Source organism: Megalops cyprinoides, chromosome 11 (assembly GCF_013368585.1).
Source record: "Megalops cyprinoides isolate fMegCyp1 chromosome 11, fMegCyp1.pri, whole genome shotgun sequence".
NCBI lineage: Eukaryota > Metazoa > Chordata > Actinopteri > Elopiformes > Megalopidae > Megalops > Megalops cyprinoides.
In genome coordinates, this window is record NC_050593.1 from 17,399,121 (window position 1) to 17,422,345 (window position 23,225).

The window sequence follows — 23,225 nt, forward strand, 5'->3', positions numbered from 1 at the left end:
TTGCCAGAACCGCCACGTCGCCAGCAGTGTTTTTAATGAGGGCAACTCTTGAGCCAGGATACAGGGTACAAGGAATAGGTGCTTGCTGACGCAAATCACACCCCATTTGGTCTCCCCGGCAGACATTAGGCTACGTAAATACAGCGCAGGTCAGGGAATTAGACCTTCACTGGAAGCGCAATTCATTACAAAAGCATTTGAGTATAATCCATCCATAGGGTTTCCTATATACACATTAGCGTTGCTACATGTTCAATGATTCCAAATTACCTTGTTACACTAGCAACAATGCTCCCTGCAGCCGCTAAAGACGAAGGAGATTGCAACCGCCTCCATGCAAGCAAGTGTGCTGTTTGCCGCCTTGTGTAACGCCGCGGCGAGGCGCTGAGCAGGGCAGCTTTCCAGTTTCCGAAGGAAATTGCAACACAGTTTTGCAAATACATTCCGTGAAGAAGAGATTGTGTAGCGTTAGCTCTCAGGACGTAACTGAACGATGGCTGCTTGTCATGTAGGTATACCTTTACTTCTCTTCTTGCAAACGTTTTTAAAATAATATTATCATTAATCTACACTTTTGAACTTGCTAACGCGCTAAACCTGGGAAAATGAGATCTGTTGGGGGAAGCGAATGTGACGAATGTCGTGCGTCCGAAAGTTGTCTAAAACATGTAACAGATACTGATCACCTGGATGTGAGAAGCTCACGGTTTGTAAGGTGCACCTACAGGATTTTTAAAAGGTGACTGGCTGTTTTTTTCATATCATTTGGAGGATTTACTGGTTTCACACTATTCTTTTTAACGCAACGTGTCCAAAGGTTGGTTTTCAGCATACCTTTCGTAGTAAATGCCAATATTCCTCTCCTGCACCCATAATTTAAAAATAGTGTCATGAATACGCGATGTATGATGTGCGATGAGGTAAATGGATTACTCATTCATACATACATTCGTCATTAATCCAAGTTATGTGAAGTGTGAATAGCCGCATATTATCGCACACGAAAATGACTAGTTTACCTCCTGCTATATTTCTGTTTTTTGATATGGCGGGGGGGGGGGGGGGGGGGGGGGGGGGGGTACTATATGAATGATTGCTTTCCTTTAATATGCCATTGATGTTATGGATATTAATTAGATATCTTAATCAAAATTATCTTTATATCAGAAACCGCTGGGAAACACACACACACACACACACTAGAGGGATATTTTTCCAATCTCATATATGAACTGTGAATCTCAAGGTAGAATATTGGTACACGTGCGCGCACCCTGCTTTTACTCTCAGAAACCGTTAGTCTTGTGTAAATAGAATCATTGCATTCATTCACATTCCAGGAATATCGATGAGATAGAACGAAACTGGATTTTTCGTCATATTTTCTAAATTAAACATTGAAATGCAGATCAAATATGTATTTACGATTAAAACCCGAATGTCTCGTGACTTCAAACTCACGCTAACTTTATAGTAGTCCAGTACTCGTTCAGGCACTAAGCAAGCTGCTTCATAGCGGCCTCTGGAAATAACTTGCAACCAGGTTTGCTGTGAGCTCTACGCATAATCAAGGTGCTCCCATTGTAACAGGTGACTAATCTCAGCAGTGAGGTTTTCAGTAGGAGCTCTGTCTCATTACTGCTGGTTACAAAAAAAAACAAAACAAAAAAAAAAAAAAAAACACTTGATCTGGAAAGAGAAAGTCGGAAATTTGGCTCATGCTAGTAGTTAAGAATTCGCTAGAGAAATAGTGTCTCATTTAATGTTGCGTTCCACCCATTCAATTCCATAAATATGGGTCTATACTGAAGAAAGCTTTGTCGGCAGGAAAAACGTTTTAAAAGTTTCAACGTTCTGCAAAAAACGAACAGAATCACCCCAAACTCTCCTTGCCTGATGCAAATGAATTCACACTGCTTACAAGAGGGTTAAAGTGCAATGAGGTGCAATCACACCTAACTTTGACTGTCTGATTTAAATACATGGATATGTGGATTGTTTCAATATTTTGCTGTTAATTGCCATGATATGTATTAGCACTACTGAACAAATAGGTGTATGCACATCAGAATTCTTTTTCACAAGATTTATTCTCCTACACTGAAAATGTAATAGTTGAATGGTGTGTCCAAATAATCCTTTACAATATTATATAGCATGCCACATTATAGGATGTACTGTAGAGTAACTTTCTAGTTTCTAGAATGCTGACAGCATAGCATGACCCCTTCATATAAGCACCTACTAGTCAGTTTTATTGAAGACACTCCATGATATGGGATTTCAAACAATTATCTACCCACACATTGCAGCATGGATCTTTGTTACTGTGCTGTTACAGTCTGATGCAGAATACACAATCATTATGATAAAATAACAAGCTAACATTAGCTTCTACGGTATTCTAAATGCTTATTAAGTGATGTCAACACCTGGCAGACTTTTGATAATTTCATTGGTTACTTGATTGGCTTGTCCACAGGTTCCGTGGTCACTAAAGCTTGGCTGCACTATGGCGGATGCTCTGACGACAGTCATCCAGGCCTCCTTAGGCCATGTTATGTGATTGTGGACACTTTTCTTGATGGCTTTGATGGCTACTCTGATTACCTGTACCTGATTAATGCAATAATGCACCTCTACAGGAATGAACTCACTGGGGCATGGGAGAAATACCTCTCATACCAGTACAGGGATTAAGGGGAGAAACTGACGAGTAGGATCTATCAGGCAGGCTGGTTGTTGTTTCTCATCTAACAATACCCAATTTGCATTGAATAGGCCGCAAGTGACTGGTTTCTGTATTCCTCTCATACAGATTGTGTTGGAATAATTCTGACTCTGTCTAGGAATCTACTTTGATTTCTCTGTAATGCAGCTGTACTTGCAGGCTTTTTGTGATGTCTACAGTAGGAATTTTTGCTATCGATCAGGGTTGCTTGGTGTTGAAATAATACATTTTTTGTGGCTTAATAAGAAAGCACTCCCACTGTTCTTAGCTTGCTATGACTCTGAGGCATACTGAGCCATGAGCCAGACTACTCTACATCACTGACCCAAACCCATTGATGCAACAACCTCTCTGACCCAATCTGACCTGAATTTAGTGGGTCAGAAAGCCTCTCTGACCCAATCTCATTGGATGAGACCACTTCACTGAACTGGATTCAGAACCAGACTCCCTCTCATGACCATGCTCAGTGGGTCACACGTCCTCAGGAAACAGACAGTTATTCAAACAAACAGTTGGCTCCTACTATAAGGAATACTCAGTAATTTCCCCCAATTCTCATAATTTGTCCTTTACTTGTGGGGGGAACTCTCATCAAAGTTTTTTTTTTTTTAATCCCATAAAGTGCATCTTCTCCTATATCAACTGGAAACTCCAGAACCATGAGTAGATTCAAATATTTTTATGATATTAATGTTGTGTCAAATGCTAAGGGAGTAAAGAAACTAGTATGGTGAGCTTTCATTGGGCATTTTCTTGTGTGTTAAGTACTAGTGTTTTCATTTATTTTAAGTTTGTGGTGGTACCCAGCTCATGGGGTAAACTTAAATTTAGGAACCTTGAATTTCTGTTGGATTTGAGTGGATGACTTCAGATCAAAAGTAGATCAGCCTTTAACAGTGTTGGCTATTGCTGCGATATGCTGGTTTGGACATTGGTGAACAGTGCATGTCATTGGTAGTAACTTTCATGACCCTCATGGAGTCTGAAATAAATGAAGGTAATGTTTGAGCTAGAAGATGCACTCCTGCTCACAGCGTTGGCAAGCTAAGGAAGAGAAAAAAAGCACAAAGACATAACCGCCTTCCCTGTAACTAGGAAAAAAGCTCCCAGTGTTTCATGAGAAGTAGCAGCATTATGCTGAATGTTTTCTCATGCAGAATGAATCGACACTGTCATGCTGTCCTGGAGGGTGGGGTAGAGGGGGTTATGGGAATATATCTGTGTGCGTCTGGAACCTCTAACATGACTGTTGCTTTTAGATGATGGAAAGCAGCTGTTTACTGCTTCTCAACTTTTTGAGACCTTGCTTTTGAAGGGTGGAAACAGAAGCCCTTTTTTTGGACTGCAGTCATTATTCTTGCTGATGGAAAAAGTTTTTCCATTTTTCACGGTGGGAAGATTTTGGTCCTGTCAGATATGATGTGTGTTTGTGTCTTGGATTTTCTTATAGAGGGGCTTCCTGTTTCCGAGTGTCTGTTCCTTTACAACGATTAATCCTGTCACTTTGCATGATTAGTGGATCGTTCCCAGCACCCCTCCAGAGACCATTAATGCTGATCTGTATAGTTTCTCTTCACTGTGTATTTCATAAGTGACCCCCTCCTATTCACATTCATCTGCATCAGCAGTTTTTCAAAGTAAGGGCTGTGATTGGCCTCACAGTGGGCACCAAGTGAGGATGTGAGAAAATTATGCCTTTACCAATGAAATAACAACTTCATAGCACAAGTTGTTATTAACACGTTGTTCCTGATTGACAAATTTTACTTATCCCAATTATCCCAATTCAGTTTGAGTTAATTATCTTAGACCAACAGAAGATACAATTACAGGTAATCTCATTTTTCCCAAAATGGTCAGTAACCAGTAATGTAAGGCAGTAATTGTTACATACACAGAAACATAATCTTTTTCATGTGACTGTTTAGGAATTGTGTGTACATTTCACTTGGAACACCACTTTGCCTGCATGGCACTGATAATCTTTAACTAGCTTTAAGTCAGTCGGCTGATAGGCCGTCTCTGCAACCCCATTCATGTCTGTTTTTTCCAGTAAGTACTGAGCAAGCTGCAAAAACATGTAAACAGTCAAAGTTCACCGAGCCCTGTCCAGGCCTTTTTTCTTTAAAATAACACTTCACACTGTTTGCTAAAGGCTAAAATAAACAAATTCGCTGGTGCGGTTTATATTGTAAAACCCAGCATAAACAAATACCATGAAAACGAAAAGCAGATTGGTATGAAAGACCCAGTTTTTCCAAAAATGTAAGGTTAAAGTGAAAATGATTCACGTGGCGGAGCAGAATAGAAGATTAATGAACTAATAATCGACATGGCCAATCAGATTGCAGGATTACCGTGAGTAATACAGTGCATGTTGGAGATTCATTTTGAGGTCCGCCCACATTTGGCCGGATGTCATATTAAAGAGTCGGAGTCACAGGCGTGTCTGAACTGAAAACGTGGTGACAGAGTTAATCAGGGAACATTCTGAATGAACTGAGAGGCAGAGGGATGGACCATCCCCTACTGCCATGACATGTTTACACAGGTAACGGGCAAGGTAGGAGAGGCATCTCAAAGTACATTCAGGCGGAGCCATATGATTGCAGTTGTTTTGTTGACAGACTCGCATGAACCAGCGCTAGCACTTTATAGTGAGAAGGCTAGAATTTTGAGGTCCTTGAAACACCACTTGTTGTGATTTATTGTTGGAAAATGAAGATTTAACGTTATTGTTATATTCATGTTTGTTATCTGTTCAATAACGTTAATTCAGTAATAAAGTTTATTATTAATATGTGTTTATTTTCCACAAGGCAAGCACCATTATATGCAGAGCTGGGACCAAGGGGCCATAGATAACACGGTAAGAGGCAAAGAAGATAAAGAAGTAATTGCAGTGTAGCCTACATCATCTACAACCTGTGCCACTGGTATTGCTTGCAAATCTCAGTGAGAGAGTGCATTCATAGGAGAGGAGTTTGACTGTAGGCTGTAGGCTGTGAGCTCCAGATCCCTCCTTGCGTAGGTGTGGTGCCTGCTCCCTGTGTGACTCACACTTTTGCAGCTCCGTCCTGCGCACTTGCCCTGGCTCGTTTCCTGGGGTGTTTGTAGGGAACTGCTTCAATATCTGTGCGAGGCCCACGGGGTGTCTGGTCTTCAGAGCCAGGTCTTAATAACTGGATCATGGAGTCATGAATTGGATGGGAACCTTAGTTGTCTATTGTCCCAGCCAGTAATTGGCTCCTGATGGAAGCAATCTCTGAGGCAGGCTTTATGCTGTCAATGTTTACAACAGTGTGGGAATTTTTTTTTTAATGTCCTCATTTAATTCCTTCTGTTTTAGGTGTAATGCATATAAATTGTCAAAATGTATCCACTTTGCAAGACAGAGTTAGAGTGTCTCTCCACTGGGATATTTAAACTGGTGGATCATGTGGTTTTTTTTTTTTTTTTTTTAATGGTAATGTTGTGAAGTAGTGATAACCTTTGTAGGGCTGAAGTGTTCATTTGACCAGGCATATGGTTTTAATCAATCAGTATTCTTTTGGAGCATACAAGTAAGTGTGTGAGCTTTTTAATTGCCTAATAAATATGTGATTGTTCTGCACTTACTTCCCATGTTATCTGACATGCACTGCAGATGGATTGTGTGGCTGACACTCCTGGTGCTTCTGTATCTCCCCAGGCACAGCCATGAGCCAGATGCAGTCACTCATGCTGGTGGTCTCTGCAGTCTGTCTCCATGGCATTGGCGCAGCAGAAGGTGGTAAGAGTGGCGCTCTCCTCACTGGCCCAGAATGGGCACTCTAATTATAATCCTCTCACACCTGAGCCTTTGTGTGGTTCTGTTAAGAGGGCAGAGGAGCAGTAATCTGAAATTCACGTTTAATACATGAGAAATATGTCTCAATGAGCAGGGAGACACAGTATGTTGTTACTCATAGAGCTGAAGAAATTGAACCATCGCTGGTTCACTGAGGTTTTCTATCTCTCCTCTCTCTCTCTGTGTGTGTGTGTGTGTGTGTGTGTTTGTGTGCATTTTTGTGCATGTCCCTGCAGAGTTCTGTAAAGACTACGGGATCCAGTTTGAAAGGGTCTACACCGTTCCTGGAAATGCAGCTGCTCTCAACTGCACGCTGGCAAGTCCTGATGTCTTCGACGTCCACAGCAACCCCTACAACATCTCCTGGTATGAGGGGAGATCGGGCAGAGAGCTGTCTGGAGGGCTTGGCCGAATCCGGGACAAGGAGACTATGCTGTGGTTTCTGAGCAGTATGTTGGAGGATTCAGGCCATTATGAGTGTGTTCTGAGGTATGTGATCCTCCCCCACATGGACGCTGTGTATACCTTTCGGGAATGGTGTGGGAGGTGGAGGCAGTTTGCCGGAGGTAGAAATGGGGTGGAGTTTACAAGCTGTTGACAAGTCTTTTTTTCTGTCTCAATCTGTAGTCATTATGGATATAATATTTACCAATGTGCTGCAAGCTTGTTTTGTGATGTGAACGTAAGAAATGATCTCTGTGTTTATCACTCTGGTCAACAGAACCCCCAGTGCCTGCTTTAAGCAAGTGTCTGTGCTGATAGTGAATGCTACCGAACCAGGGGATTGCAATCGACCTTACACAGCGGCTCAGATGCTGACCGTGATCGCCAACGGTTACCTGGTTTGCCCATTACTCACCTACATGGACCACGTTGACAGTTACTACCTCGAGTGGTACAAGGTGAGCTTTCAGAATCAAGGACGATACATGTGTATACAACTGTAAATGTACAGGTGTAAGTGTAGCTATGGCAGGAATAACAAGGGCGTTACTAATGTGACTTCATTATGTGAAAATAGCACGTGGTTAATGGCACCCACCATCCTGCACTTGGCCCATTTTACATGACATTATTGTCATTCAGCGACTTACATAGTTTACAACTTTACATTTATACAGCTGGATATTTACTGAGGCAAATCTCAGTTAAGTTCCTTGCTCAAGAGTACAGCAGCAGTGCCCAAGTGGGGAATTGAACCACAAATGTTTTGGTTAAAATCCCAGCTCCTTACCACGTACGCCACGCTACCGCCCATTTTTATTGTGTTCATCTCAGCGTGGGTCCTATATGTGTATGTGTAAGCATTTCATATCAGCTCTGTGTGTTGTGTGCAAGTTAGAATCACATTCATATGTAACTGTGAATACTCCAAGGTAATGTATCCAGTTCCCAAGAAGCAGCGTCAGATTGATTCCACAAGTCGCTACTATGTCACAATGATGTTTTGAGAACAACATATTGAATGGTGGTTTTGATGTTAGGTAAACAGTGCCTGTTTCTTTGGATCAGTGACATGACAACACTGAGCGTCTTCTCTTCTGGCACAGGACTGTGAACCGATTCTGGAAGGTGACAAGTATGCATTTGTGGATAAAAATGCACTTCTTGTGCGAGAAGTCTCCCCCAGTGATAAGGGATATTACACCTGCAGAATGATCTTCAACCTGACTGGGACCATTGGTTACACAGCTGAGACCATAGAGTGTCAGATTATAGGTAAACTCCAGTCTAGCTCTGTTGGCTGCTGTGGATGGTGCAGTTGTTAAGATGTAAAGATGTTAACTTGTACCATGTTCAAGGCTGAATCAGGATGGTTCTGTGAATGCACAAGGGCCCTTTATAAAGATTGAGTTTTAATTACTCATTGTGCTGCATGGTATTTGTCTCTGTGTTTTCCTTAACATAAATATACCAGTCATTACCAGTAATTCATTTACAATCCAGAAAGGAGAAGCTATTTTTTGCATAGAATATTTTCAGTTTTGTCATTGTTTTTCCTTTATCATGTTTCTGGAAAGTAATTTGCGGTCTGAAGTTTTGTCTGAAGTTATTTTTGTAATATGTTGCTTTATTTGGTGTTTCTTTTTATGTATGTGGGCAAAACCCTGTTTCTGTAATAGCTGTCTATGCTATTGCTCATCTCTCTGGTACTGTGCCCAGAATGCTCTCTGTCTGTACTGTAATACAAGCTGCAGTACATATAAAAATCTGTAGCAACTAGACTCATTAGAACTATAAAGACGTTGAACTGATCCTTAGCTTTATCAGACGGCATGCATGTATATTACCTATTGTTCACTCCAGGTGTAACATCAGATTATTTTAGCACCATAAATCTGAATTATGCAGATTTAATAAAAAAAAAAAACTCATTTGGTGTTTTAATTCTTTACAGATAAATGGATCCTGCGTCCCTTTGTGTCTGAACCAGCTAATGACACAATCAGAACAGATTATGGTGAGTGAAATGCTAAAACAACATTCCACTGTCCTTTCAGTAGTGCCAAATCAGGAGGAATGAGATAGATTTGTCTATAATTTGAGTTTGAATATTCAACTTGTAAAGTCTTAATCAGTTCCTCAGGGCTGTACTTATAGTATCAAAATGTGACTCGCTGTCCCTAACATTGTCCCTTAAAGAAGGTTTTGATTGGTCAGTAGTTGACAAAACAAAATACTGTTACTCTGTCAAATGAATGAGCATGAAATAGAGCCTAAAAATCACAATATATTATCCATCTCATTAATTTTTCTATCCAAAAGGTGTGGCAGTGTTCAAACCAAAAGAAATGGAGTTTCATATGATGCATGGGGTAAAATGGTGTAAATGTTACTGAAAGTATGTCTTTGATTTAAATGTTTTTGATCTGATCTGATCCGAGGCAGCTGATGGTAGAGAAAGGCTGGCATCTTTTGTGGCATCACTTTGTTATGTTCTGTCATTGGTAGAGTAAGAAAGGCTCCTACCTCAGTGTTGCTCTAAACTGGATGTCACTGCATAATACAGCAAACTGCCCCCATGGTACTGTTATGTCAGTAGTGGGGTGAAGCAGAGTCCTCTCTCTGTGTTACTCTGATATTGTTTCAAGCATATGTTGTTTGTTTCTTCAGGAGCACCCTTTAATAAAACCTGTCGGGTGTTTGTGCCAAGCAAGGGCCGTCACAGAGTAGACGTATTCTGGGCTACTGAGGAGGAATTAATTTCTCTGGACCCCTCAGACCGTGTTTATCAGTTAACTCAGAGGTAAGCTCAGATCTCAGAGCTCATATGTCAAGTTCATGCTAGATGAATTTGGTCCTCATTAGAAACTATGTACCAGCTTTACTGTAAATGAGGTAATCACTGACCTCCTCTGATGTGAGCAGGCACTGTTTTATTTTGTTATTTATTTTTGAATGTATAGAATATTAGTAGTAGTTGTCTAAAAATGAACAGAAACTGTATCACAAGTCACACTGTAAACACAATTACTATGCGCTGTGTATGCATTTCACACAACATCCCAACACCTTGGCTCATTCTTTATAAGCAGTATTCTCAAAAATATCTGTCATTTACATTTTTCCCTTATTATGTCTTTATTTTGTATTGTATGGATCTAATCAAAATGTTAAGTATGTACTATCAATATTTTTCACAGTAAAAAGAAAGTCCCAGATGGGGAGTGGCTGGAAGTATTACTTAATTTCACAGTGGTGCAGGAGGAGGATTTTAACACAAACTATACGTGTTTGGTCTTCAGCGATAAAGGAATTCTTAGCAGCTACTTCCATTTAAGGCCATCCGGTGAGTGCTGGTTCAAGGAGCTTTCAAAATGGAAGTTTGGAAATGATAATTAATGACGTGTATCTCTTTTCTTTCAAATCTGCGGTTTAAAACAAGATTGTTTTTTCTCTTTCCCCCGCTTTTTTGGACACCACCTGGCTTTGTGGTTCAGTGCAGAAACACCTTCTGTTGAATGCAGTGCTTCTCTTATTCATTGGGTGCCAGTGTGACCTCCATTACTCTAATTTTATTAGAGACACCTGGTCAGCATTGAGAAAGTGGCTGTTATATAGTACAGTTTTTCAGAATTATCACAAATGTCACCAAGGCTTTGAAGTGTCAGGTCATGTTATCTGTGTGCTTGCCATTTGGGGGATACTTTATAAACCAATGTACATTATATACAGTGTACGTGTAAAATAATTAATTTCATGTGATGATTTTACAGGTTTGTCTAAATATTTTTAAATTCAGCGTTGATAAAGGTCAAATTCTTATTATAATCAGATCAGTCTGGAGATTCTGCATCTTCATAAATGAGCACACTGTAGCAGTAAATTGTCTTTCCTGATCATTGTACACAAGCACTTTATTATGAAATAACCTGTCCTTTATTAACAATCCTTTGATTATTTTCCAAAATTTCCTGTTTTTGTCTGAACAGATCCAAATCTCATCGTTCCTCTTGTACTTCTGTTCACTGGCTTGGCACTGACCTTCTTAATCAGTGTCACTGTTTACAGAGTATTCAAGATAGACATTGTTCTGTGGTGTAGAAATTACTTCCCTTATCTTTACACAGATCCAGGTAAGATAATAGTTTATTAATTCTTACTCATTGCCACAGTGATTACGAAGCCTTATTGTGTTGTGAGCCCACTGCAAATATAAATTGGCTCACCACATTACTTGTAAGGTAGAGATGCCACTCTTTCTCCTTGCAAACAGAAAGACAGGCACAAATCAGAGACAGATGAGAATAGAGGCAGAGAGAAACATTAAGGAACACCAGCACAGGCAGAAAGAGCACTGAGAGAGCGCTGAAAGATGAATCTTTTATAGCAGTCGGAATTCCAGTACTGAAACAAGATTACTCAATTGTACTTCATCAGACACTAAGCCATCATTACCCTCCCATCCAGTGAAAGTCACATTCAATAACACTTTTATGCAGCATGAAAATATGAATATATCTGTTTTCATCTTATTACACAGAGTAACACCCCAACCATCATGTGCAGCTAATTCTATACACACTTCTGTTGTCCCATTCAACTTTACATTCATTAACAGAATTATGCTCCTTTACAATCAGAGGTAACAGCTAAGATTTCACACCTCATATTAAGAATGCGTGATAATTTGCTCTCTGTCCTGCCCCAGGGTCTGATGGGAAGATTTATGATGCGTATGTGGTGTACCCAAGAATGTGCTCCGGTGGGTCCACTGGGAGTGCTGAAACGTTCGCCTTGCACACCCTGCCCCATGTCCTGGAGAGGAACTGTGGGTATAGGCTCTTCATCTTTGGCCGCGACAGTTTACCTGGGGAAGGTAACCTAATGCACCATTTTAAATTCAGTGTCTATGTACTTTACTACATATACAAATGGAATTTTTGCACAGAGCTGTCCACAACTCAATGCCTTTTCTTATGTGAAGTCTATTAGTGATTGATAGGTGGGGCCTCCCAAAAGATTGAACCAGCGTTTCATAATTTGAGCTTATTCTTCCATTAATGACTGACTGATGTCTCTCAGCCCAGATGCATTATTGAATCAGCAATGAATTGAATCAGTCCACTGCTATGTGTAAACCTTTATTTTTTGCTTTGTGAAATCCTGCAGACCCATCTCTGCCGCGCAGAGTTTTGTTGTTTGCCTTGCAGCTGTGTCAGACCCACTTGTCCTTCAAAATTATCCACCCTGAGCCAACACATTTTTATCACGTTGTGGCAAGGCTATCATTGCTGTCATGTTTAGAATGTGTCACTGAGTCTTATGGTTTTTTTGTCTCCCTGTGGTTCATCTTGCATATGTGCAGGGGGGGGTTCACTTGTCCATCAGCGGTGCCCCCTACCTCAGAAGGCACACAGCGTTCTCACATGGCTTCTGTAACGTTGTGTCATTGTGCAGCCATCGTGGACAGCATCCAGGAGAACATCAGCAAGAGCCGCAGGCTCCTCCTCCTCTACACGGACTCCACCTTCTCCAAGCCGGAGGCCTCCCTGCTCTTCGAGCAGCAGGTGGGCACGCACAGCGCCCTCGTGGAGGAGACTCTCCAGGTCATCCTCGTGGAGCTGGAAGAGATCAGGGATAGCTCGGTCCTCCCTGAATCCGTCCTCCACTTGAGGAGGAAGCAGGGGGCCGCACAGTGGTGGAGGGCGCGGGCTAGAGACACGGAGCGCTCTCTGCTTTGCCCGTCCTCCAGATTCTGGAAGCAGGTGCGCTACCGCATGCCTGTGAAAAGCATCCCTGCATCGTGTTTGGAAAAGAACACATTATTGAACTTTTAAAGGCTACTCTTAGGTTTGCAACAGCCCTCCCACCATCCACCATGCAGGGGTGCATGGGAATCTCCCTGTCCAGAGAAACAAGTAGAGGTGGACCTCGACAAAGGCTGGATAAAACCTGGGCCGAAACAACAGGCAAAACCCGCACTCAAAACGGAACTGAAATTTTGAGTGGAAAATATTGCCAGACTTCACTGAATTAAAAGGAAAAGAAAACTACATTTTCCAGAAGAGCTGTACAGTTTACAAGAAAAAGACTGTGTCATGTCAGTCATGCTTTGTGGAAAGGGAATTGGTGATGATGATGATGATGATGATAAATTTGTGTAGCAATTTGATAGGTTGGAAGGTACCGGTAAATGAACATAATGTCTGAATATTGGTGCATATTCCGTAATAACTGACAGGTGACAAGTGTCATGCCATGGTTTCCTTATCCATGACTGAATAAAGGTTACATCTGCACTATGTAATACATGCAAAGAGGATATACTGGGAAGCCACTTAACAGCTCATTTGATTGCAGGTATGACTCATCATTGTTTGATTCAGCAACTCAGTTTTGCTAATTTTAGATGTGTTAGCCTTTCTTGTATCTTTTTCATCCACCCTACACCTGTTCTGTCACGTCTCATGTCACATACTGTATTTGTTTTACAACTGTTTTGCTTTGTATTCAATGTCAAATTGCAACTGTGGATGAAATGTATGTCAGTAAACATAACATTTAAAATGAAGCACACGAGAACACACAAGGCTGAGAGTTGATCTGGACACATTTTTTGATAATAGTGTCTACTGTGTGTGTGATCATGCCATTTGTGTCATATGTCTTAATAGTGTTTATGTCATGTGTGTGTTGATAGCGTTTGTGACTTGTGTGTGATCACAGCTTGGAAGTGTGGAACATGGCAGAAAGTGTGCTTCAGTAAATATATCTAGCACCTTGCTCAATGGTAAAACAGCAGTGCCCCTCCTTGGAATTGAGCAAGCAGCCTATTGAAATACTACTCCTCAACCACCTCTCCACATGTAAGGACTTAGATGCCATCTTGTTGAGTCTTGCAATAGAAACTGATAAGGGTAATTCTTTACAGCAGGGCTGCCCACTGAGTACCTGCTAGCAGAAATACCTAGTAGTCATCTACTGAGCACTTCTCAACAAAACTGAAAGACCCACGAAGATATGTTGAGATATACCCAAGAAGGAAAGAAGTGCATGAATATAGTATTATATACCCATGAAAGGTCGTGTAAACAGGTTGGAATTATTTGCTTGCTAATAAAGGTCGTATGCTAGGTAAGTGGAAAGAAAGTATTCCTAAATAGATGGGATTGGGTTTTAGTATTTACTGATCAAACAAACCATGGGTTTCTGATACGGGCCTCAGCGGTAAACCTCCAAATTTAAGACTGAAGTGTAATTTTGATTGCTTTATGAATTTGGTGTTGAGAATTTAATTAGAGGGGGAATATGAATAATAAGCATTACCACGTCCACCACTGTATTGACTTTGTGAGCATGGAGAGTGTCCAACACTTTCTTATGCAACGGTTTATTGCGCATTGAGGGATAACGTTTCACATGAAACATCAATACCGACTGTAATGAAAAAAGAAAGACCGCTTGCTGCACCTGTCAACCAGCTTACTTAAATACTGCATATCCTGTAGGAAGTCATCGCATCCTCGAAAGATAATAATTGTCTAAATAGGCTAATATTGTCATGTATGTCGCTACATACTGAGATACAGGTATTTATTTAGCAATCGAGCTTGGTGAACATTTGTGAAAATAAATGTTTGGTGGCATAGCGGGCGCACTTCGTTACCGAGCCACGGCTTCATTGTAGCGTTAATGGACTGCAACTTGCAATGGACTGGGTGTTGGGTGTAAATTTACTTGACTGTCTCTAATGAATTCGCTTTTTGGTCATGGAAAAATCAAGGTGGTTCATGAAGCCTCCTTTGCTACGTATAGCATTTCAATTTATTTATTTGGTACGTTCTCTGAAACAAGTGTTTCAGCGATTTGACGAAACAGGGCTGGGGATTCCCAAAACATTTTGAGGGTGATTGTCAGGGGATTGGGGACATTTGCATTTTGTCCTTTTTGCTTCCATTGTGGTCAGTCACATAGAGACACCCCAGCAGTTTTCACTTCCTCACTTACCCCCGAGAACTTCATCTGAGGCCAACACGCTGCAAATATCATAACCAGCTGACGGTGTGATGGATTACTCTCATTAAGCTCAGAGAGATTTCACTTTTGATTTAATCGTATAGTGAGGCAATCGGGACCGGAAAGCTAATCTCACAAAGCTGTCTTATTCTTGCATAGGCCATGGGAGGAAAGCTTCTCTATCTTCTCTGGACAGGGCTCCTCTTGGCCTCAGGCATTCAGGGAAATGGTAAGCAATGTGAATGGCTCCTGTATAGGGGGTCCAAGGTCCATGGAACTGTGACCTCAAGGGTGAAGGACTGGATCTTGGATGTTTGCAAAGGTGTTTAGTTTACTATGTTTAGTTTACTGTTTACTATGAAGCAAAGTATTTAAACCTGGATCGCGTCATTAAATATTTTACTGGTGTTGAAGATAGAAATATACAAAATATTGGGGCAGCTGGTACAAGGCAGCTGGTAAGCAGAGTAATGTGTTCGTGAAAGCTGGGATCACTGAATCATGTAATTCATTTTTGCACAGGGGCATCAAACAGCGGAATATTCTAGGGATGTACATTTTGAATTATTAAATCTTTAAGTATGATGTGGATGAATATTATTAATTATCTACCCCAACTGCTTCGACGTCTTTACCTTTCCTCTCTTTTCACAGAATGTCAAAGGAAGTGTCAGAGTAACTTTTTTGTCAACAACATGAACACAGAAAACAAGTTTGATTTACAGCTATAGCTCTTGTGAATGAGAAGGTAGCCAAGGAAAATAACATTGCCAGTAGCATCCTGAAAATGTTCTGCCTGTTAATCGAAGTCTTGTGCATGATAGTATGTGTTATCTGAAGATGTCTGGTGAATGTGGCAGTAGAGTAGGCAGTCATTTCAATTCTGTAAATTGAGCTGATCAATGGTATTCTTGGTGGAAACGAAACATGCATGCATTCTAATGTCTATCTTGGGTTAGAAATGACAAGGAGACAATAGTGCAGTGAAAGTACCCTCTTTGTGCTCACTCACACATTTACTGTGAAATATGTTTATTCCCCAACCTCTGGTCTGCACTCCTCCAGGGCCTTAAATAAAAACTCTGTGTGGTATAATCCTATATCAGGTCTGATTCTGTATTTTAACCATCTTTTACCCCATGGCTTACGTTTCTTACAGCAGTGTGGCTTAAGGTCCTCTCCTAAACCACTGTCTGTCTAGGTTTCTAGAGTTGGGATATTAGTGTCTGAATGTTTCTCAAAATGTCTTGTGACCCTGCTTTCAGGCCAGCAGGGGGCAATAGACACACACCATGCAGCGGTCGGGCAGTTCCTCCAGCTAGAGTGTCACAATAATGCATATCTTGTGGACACAGAGAGCAACATAACTCTTACTTGGAGTAGATACAACAACAAAAGCCTGGATTTGATGATGCCTCGGATCAGAACACAGAATGGCTCTCTGTTGTTTTTACCTGTGGAATTCTCAGACAGTGGATACTACACCTGCATGAGCAGGTAGGGTTTACTATGGTGTTTATCTGTAGCAATGTCAGAGGTGGTGCCATGCCTGTAGGGCATGCAGGGGTCTAAATCCAATTCCAATTGGACGTTGTAGAATAGATGAATAATTTAATGTTATTTTAGGATGCTGCCCTCTGCTGGTCATGATTGGTTTAGCGCTGTGCATCAGCACAATTGTGGTGTTGGGGTAGCTAACAATGTGCAGATTATACTGTAATCCAGCAAAAGGAAAGTAAATGAAGTTACAGAATCATTTACTTGAAAACTCATCTGTAGTGAAGTTTGATTACTCACCTGTACTGAACGCTGTTAAAAAGGTCAAGGAACACAGTGTTATATAATAATCCCATCTACAGAACCAGTCTGAGGAATGAGATTTGTAGATAAAGATTACTTGATGTGTTATACTGTTGTTGTAATGTCTCAGAATTAAACATTTTATATTGTGATCAAGGTAAATCAATCTGTTTGAGGATCATAATAAGTACCATGATGATGATGATGATATTAGATTCCTTCTAGATCTCCTGAAATTTCACAGCACCAAAATTCTTTTTTGTCACAGGGGTCCCTCACAAACCCAGGAGACAAAGATTTTCCTTTTAGTGGACAGTGGGCCATGTCCTGGTCAGAGTGACATCAAGGCCATTCAGAAGGGAACCACAGGAAAACTCTCCTGTCAGCTAGAGCAACTCTTCACTTCACAGCAGAGCACAGAAGTGCATTGGCTGAAGGTAATAGCTAGGGTTAGGAGTTTTTTTATTGCTTTCGTCTGCATTTTCATCCTCTGTTTATATGATGTTGGTCATGGCAACTCTAAAATCCACAAACTAATCAGTTATTTAATTGCTTTTGATTCCCATCTGAAATGTTTTCCCTTTGGGTACTGTTTCACATGGTTGTTCAGGGTCACTCAGGGTCTGCATCCTGGTTTAGAGAAAGGGTTTGATTAGATCAGATCACTAGGCTGATTATTAAACTTCTTACTAAGTAGTCAAATAGTGAAATTGCTTAATTTTTAACTTTTAATTCAAATGTGGTAGAATAGAGAACTTCATACATAGTAACAAGTATGTTTTCAGATTCCACCAGCCAGATCAAATGGCAAAGGAACACTGCAGCCTCACTTGGTTACAGAAGCAGCGTAGGGCTGAAGGTAAAAGCAATCATCTGAGAGCAGACTGATGCTAACCTGGATAGGCTGCAGACCTCAGCTCCATAGCTCAGGAGAGGAATCTGACAGAAGTGTATGCCCGTCATGATTCCCCCTCATAGATCTGAAAGGATAGGATAGGTGTAAGCAATGTGGCAGAAGCTCTATCTAGCCTAGCCGAGGGCCTAAGGGTGAGGGTTAGAAGGTGGTTTTGGATTGAGCAGATAGAGGTAGAAGAGGACACTTCCCTTAGAGGTTTACAGAATGAACAGCTCTATTATTTTTTTCTAGGACTGCAAACCCATAGACCTGCGGGGGAAAAGCATCAGAATCTCAAATTTCACCGAAAGTGATGAAGGAAATTATACCTGTCAGATAAATTTCACCCTGGAGGGGAAGACTTACACCACCTCAAGGACAACACTACTGACAACAAAGGAAGGTAATGGTAAGGGTGCTTAAAAGCGGGTGATAATAGCAGGTTATTTACAATATTACAATGTCTCAGTGCTGAATAATGCACAATGTAATGTAATATGTACTGTATTGTTTATTCTTTCAATCTGTGGAAAATATCCTAGAAATATGCTGCTGTGTGAGTTTTATAAGATGGAATAGGTATCTGTTATTCTGTCTGTATGTTGGTATGTATAGAACTTTAATTTGAACTTTGGCCAATATGTTACCTGTGTGCTTTTTCTGACAGCACAGCCAATTGCAGTAGAACCCAAAGTAATGTACCCACGAAACGAAACCATGAAGGTAGAGCTAGGCAAGTATTGATGACATCATATTCACCTCACACCGACCAAAGGCCTCTCACTGTAGAAACAGCAACTACTATATTTATTTAAATCTTTAATTATCCATCATTGTATTTATCTTTGAGACATTTTGACATCAATCACACAGCTTTAAAGTGTTACTGAATAAAGCACAGCAACCCTGAAAACCTCTTGGGAAATAGATTAGTCTTGAATGATGACAAGTCACACTTTATAAATTTAGGAACACTGTTACAGAACAGGGCTGTCAAACTCCATTCCCATAGATTGCCAATCTGTATGCTGGGCTTTTCTCTTGTCTCTGTTCATCATTTTTCAATTAGCCCAGTGATTTCCTTAGTTTGCGGTGTGTTTTGTGAAATGATACAGAAACTGAAACCTACATATATCCTGTTCTGAAGTACTTCAGTGCTGTGCCTTTTGAAAAATGGGTCAATGTAAATGTATTCAGATAATAAACTAATTATACCATTTAAGGCCCGGTAATTTGTTGAAATAAAAAACCAGCATACACACCTTGCCTCAGGAATTGAGCTGAAAACCTTTGCTGTAGAATGTGCTAGAGCGTATTTGTATTTAAAAATTACTACTGAATTCCTTCCTTTTCAGATTCTAGAATGTTTTTTTTTTCTTGTACAGTTGCTCACTGTTTTATCTGAGAGGGTTTGCTAGCTGATTGTTTGGTTTCAGATGTAATCTTCATTTTCGGTTGCTTGTTTTGCTTGAGAGTGTTGCTGGTGCATGTTTTCTCGCAGGTGTGAAGGCAGAGCTGACTTGCGCAGTGTTCATTGGGAGTGAGGACGCAGAAATTGAGAGTTTGATTTACTGGACAGTCAACTATTCCTTCATTGAGTGCAACAAGCACTTAAACCAGAGCTTGGAGTTGTGAGTAACTTTGGTCTGGAAGTATGCAATCAGCTCTAGCTTAGTTTTCCCCAGCAGCACCTGCTATGGCTGACAGGGACAGGGGTTCCTTTCTACTGTTTACAGCGGTGCCCATAGTACTCTCCATGATGTGGAAATCTTAGCGTGTCCTAGTCAAAGATTCACCTCCGTCCTTATTATGCGACAAACTATCATTCAAACTTTAAGAAAAGATTAGATTCACTGAGCCACACAGTTTCATGTTATGCTCATAAGCTAATCAGGTTAATTAAGGTCTATTTGCACTTTCCTATTCATTTCCTGTTCATTAGTTGGGGCAGTTTAACGTTAACTGACCAAAATTTCAGGTGAAGCAACTGAGATTCACTTCAGTGACCTTCTGCTCACAAATCCACTGCTCTTTTATCAGCACTAATTCTCAGTGCTGCTAACTGTGTGTGTTGTGTGCATACAGGTTTGTGGTTGTGTGTGTGTGTGTGTGCGTGACTTGATAAGACTTGATGACTTACGGTCCACACTGGTCTCTAGTGAGAGGAGGGAGAGTGATGAACTGTATGGGCTGTCCAGACTGTTAATCGCAGAGGTGCGGCCAGAATTCTTCCACGTTCCTTTCCATTGCATCATCACCAACTCTGTGGGCCAGGACGTTGGCGTGGTGTGGCTGAGCCCAGGTCTGACTGTGGACATGAATCACAGAAATATTCCAGTCAGGAACATTTGATGAAAGATGTTGATCTGTAGTGAGCATTCACAAAGAATTACCTCTGTTTTTTTTTACATCAAAATAAATTATGAACAAAAGTAATTAACAAGCGTAACATTAACTAGATTCTCTAAGATTAAGCTTGACAGCTTTAATTCAAATGCTACATTATTTGCATAGATTTAATGCATGCTTTAGATGTTAAAAATGTCTAAATGTCTAAAAATGTAATATGCTATAAAATACTAAACACAGTGCTGAGCCTTTTCAATTTTTTTGCTTCGTAAGTGATGACCTGCACTTAAATCTTATGTATACAAGTAAGCACAATGTTTAGAATCTGTAGAAACAGTTTATTTGACATTCAAGTTGAAACCAACACAGTTCTTACAGCGAACATTGAAGGAAAAGCCAGCAATTTATGTTGATAATACACATTCGAGCATTTAATTTAACAGTTCATTACTAGTTCAATAGTATGCATACATGTTAGAATGACTTGTGTTAGAACACACATTAAAATAATTAGTGAGTTTCTTTGCTTTCTTTTTTTTCCAGCAAATCACAACGTCCACACCCATGTGATCACCTACTTGGCAATTCTAGTGATCATCGTTGGTGTGGTAATTTATCACGTCTTCAAAGTTGAAATGGTCCTGGCCTACCGCCGGCTATGCTCCTGCACCTCTGTTGAGATAAGTAAGCTCTCAATGGAAATATTACCTTTTACATCCTCTGTAACAAAGGTGGAAATATTGCATGGCAACACTGCAAGGGTGGCTTAGAGGTTGAGAATGCTATAACACTAAAATTTATGAGTGCTTCAACACTAACAGATCATGCGGAAATAATGAACTATGCTGCCTCGTGTCCGTCTCAGCATCAGACTGCCACTCACCTCTCTCTCTGTCTCTCTCCGTGTTTTTCTGGTTGCGTGCAGGTGGTGATGGGAAACTCTATGATGCCTACGTGTGTCATCTACACGGTGAGGCACTGCACTGTTCCAGGGCCGAAGAGTTCTGCCTCCAGGTCCTGCCGGAAGTTCTGGAGAAACGGCACGGGTACAAGCTGTTCATTAGTGGCCGGGACGACCTGCCTGGGGAAGGTATTTACCCCTGAACATACAGTGGTTTGTTCCTATGTTCAAGTGAGAGGGCACTGTGCTCATGTATCTTTAAGCAGTGAACCTTACTGCAGTAAGTCCTGTAAACACCTAGTGATGTACATGGATGGTGGATGTGAGTAAATCAAATCAGTGCCAGACTGAAAAAATAAGGTGCTTAAAAATAGCATTTTTGAGTGGTGACCTGTAGTTCGCTTATTCAAAGAACTCCCCACCACTGTGAGAGGTTGTTCTGTATCTGATGTACTGTTCTTTGACTCCCATAATCCCTTTCAGTGGTCCACGATGCCATTTCTGATACCATCAGGAATAGCCGGAGGCTGATCATTGTACTCTCAGCCCAGAGCCAGGACTGCCAGGACAATGAGAACCAGATGTTGTTGGATCAGAACCAAAAGCAGCATGATTTTGAGCACTTTATCAGCCTCTATGATGCCTTGAATCGAAATGGGCTCCGGATCATCCTGCTGGAGACGGATAAAGACATAGACTACTCCATCCTCCCAAAGTCAGTACAGTACATTAAAAAGAAGCAAGGGGCACTGAGATGGAGGCACAGCAATGGGAATCCCACAGCATCCCCTAATGGCCGTTTCTGGAAGTGTCTGAGATACCGCATGCCTACTGAAACGAATACAGTGAACATGTCAAACTGCTGAATCTGTCCCCATAGCATCATCTACTGCCTGTGACTGGTCAGTCAAGGCACCGTGAATCAATGATCACACCTCTTTATGAGGAAAGCCATTTCACCCCTAGTAGCATTTAATTCTTTCTTTCACTTTTAGACTAGATTGCAACCACAATGGAGGGGGAATTGTAATAAACCATACGTTGTAGATTTCCATGGGTGGCTCCCACTTTTGGCACTTTACGCAGCTGTGCTGCAAATTAAAGTCCACTTTAAATTCACACTGCAGTGAAGAAATCACTTGAATCAATATAGGTCCATGTATATGATTTTTTTTCCCCAACACTATCTTTGCAGGGCAATAGGAGTTCTGTCATCAAGCATTATCACAGCAAGCTCTGTCAGAAGAAGCCTAACTTGTTTCAAAACACTGATGAATAAGAACCTGCATATGTTTAATGAAGGTGTTTAATGAAGGTATATGTAGTAAGCTGTTTATTTTGCAAATACATTCCAGCATAACACCACTGCATTTATTAAAAGAAATATGACATTTCCATAAACTAATGAACACACCTACTTAAAAACCTAGGCTTTTGTGTTTGAAGGCAAGTCTTCATAATTACCATAACAAGCATTTTTCCATTTTAGCCAAGTTGCATGCTTCACTAATATAAACATTTTCTTCAGACAGTAACTGTACACCATTTGCATTCACAGTGATAACTAGTGTGAGGTCAGTCAGTGAACTAGCTTATATTAGAACGCTAATCTAACATCATTTCTGCCAGATAGCCAGCAACGTTTAATAGCTCATTTATTTTTGAAGGATTGGGGGAAAAAGAAATGTTTGGCGATGGTTAGATTTTACTGTGGACATACGCAATCGTGACTGACACAATATTAATAAGCATATTAGTTACAAGTAATATGGATTTTGAAAAATGTCATTACGTGAAATCATGTAGCAGGACCATACCAGCCCCGAAGTCTACCCTTAGGCTCTCCTCAGGAGAGTAGGAACAGACAGCCCTAGAGCTAATGGCTCTTCCAGTTTGTAATTACCTGAGTGAGATGGCTCAGTAAATCAGTCCAGAATCCTCAAGGAATGTGAAGGGGGAAACGATTGTCGTCTTGAGTCTTATATTTACATTTGTTCATTTGGCAGACGCTTTGATTCTTCTTGAACTTACCAGTGAGGCAGAGTACACAAGTGGAAGCCATACACTGAGTCACAATACTAGAAGTGCTGCATGACCAAGTTTCAATAGTTGGCCAGACAAGGTACAAGCTAGCTGTTAAAGACACGAGTGCATTGATCCACATTTTTTTATTAAATAAAGGAAAACAGAGTTTAGGGCATAAGAAATTGCTTAAGGTGGTAGTGATTCTGGTGATCAGTTGAGTGCAGAAGAGCTG

The 23,225-nt window shown here is 40.8% G+C and overlaps 2 protein-coding genes across 6 annotated transcripts; both read left to right on the forward strand.

Moving 5' to 3' along the window:
- The first annotated feature begins 440 nt into the window (after nt 1-440).
- On the forward strand, nt 441-14,486 carry LOC118785939 (interleukin-1 receptor type 1-like). Of its 5 annotated transcripts, none has more exons than XM_036540889.1 (12): nt 441-508; nt 5,554-5,603; nt 6,381-6,506; nt 6,800-7,052; nt 7,285-7,465; nt 8,114-8,282; nt 8,962-9,024; nt 9,678-9,810; nt 10,208-10,353; nt 10,997-11,140; nt 11,716-11,883; nt 12,465-14,486. In XM_036540889.1, the coding sequence occupies exons 3-12, from the start codon at nt 6,434-6,436 to the stop codon at nt 12,842-12,844; spliced, it is 1,710 nt and encodes a 569-aa protein (XP_036396782.1). In that variant the 5' UTR covers nt 441-508; nt 5,554-5,603; nt 6,381-6,433; the 3' UTR covers nt 12,845-14,486. The 5 variants fall into 5 exon arrangements, with proteins under 5 accessions (XP_036396782.1, XP_036396781.1, XP_036396786.1 ...); XM_036540888.1 differs by having other exon boundaries at nt 6,426-6,506; XM_036540892.1 differs by lacking the exon at nt 441-508 and adding an exon at nt 518-739 and having other exon boundaries at nt 6,426-6,506.
- A 1,966-nt stretch (nt 14,487-16,452) lies between these two features.
- LOC118785893 (interleukin-1 receptor type 1) lies at nt 16,453-21,984 on the forward strand. Its single transcript, XM_036540840.1, has 9 exons — nt 16,453-16,520; nt 17,092-17,260; nt 17,971-18,121; nt 18,386-18,451; nt 19,220-19,349; nt 19,878-20,020; nt 20,611-20,751; nt 20,993-21,157; nt 21,452-21,984. Exons 1-9 carry the CDS (start codon nt 16,513-16,515, stop codon nt 21,832-21,834), a joined length of 1,356 nt encoding a protein of 451 aa, XP_036396733.1. The 5' UTR covers nt 16,453-16,512; the 3' UTR covers nt 21,835-21,984.
- The last annotated feature ends 1,241 nt before the right edge of the window (nt 21,985-23,225 follow it).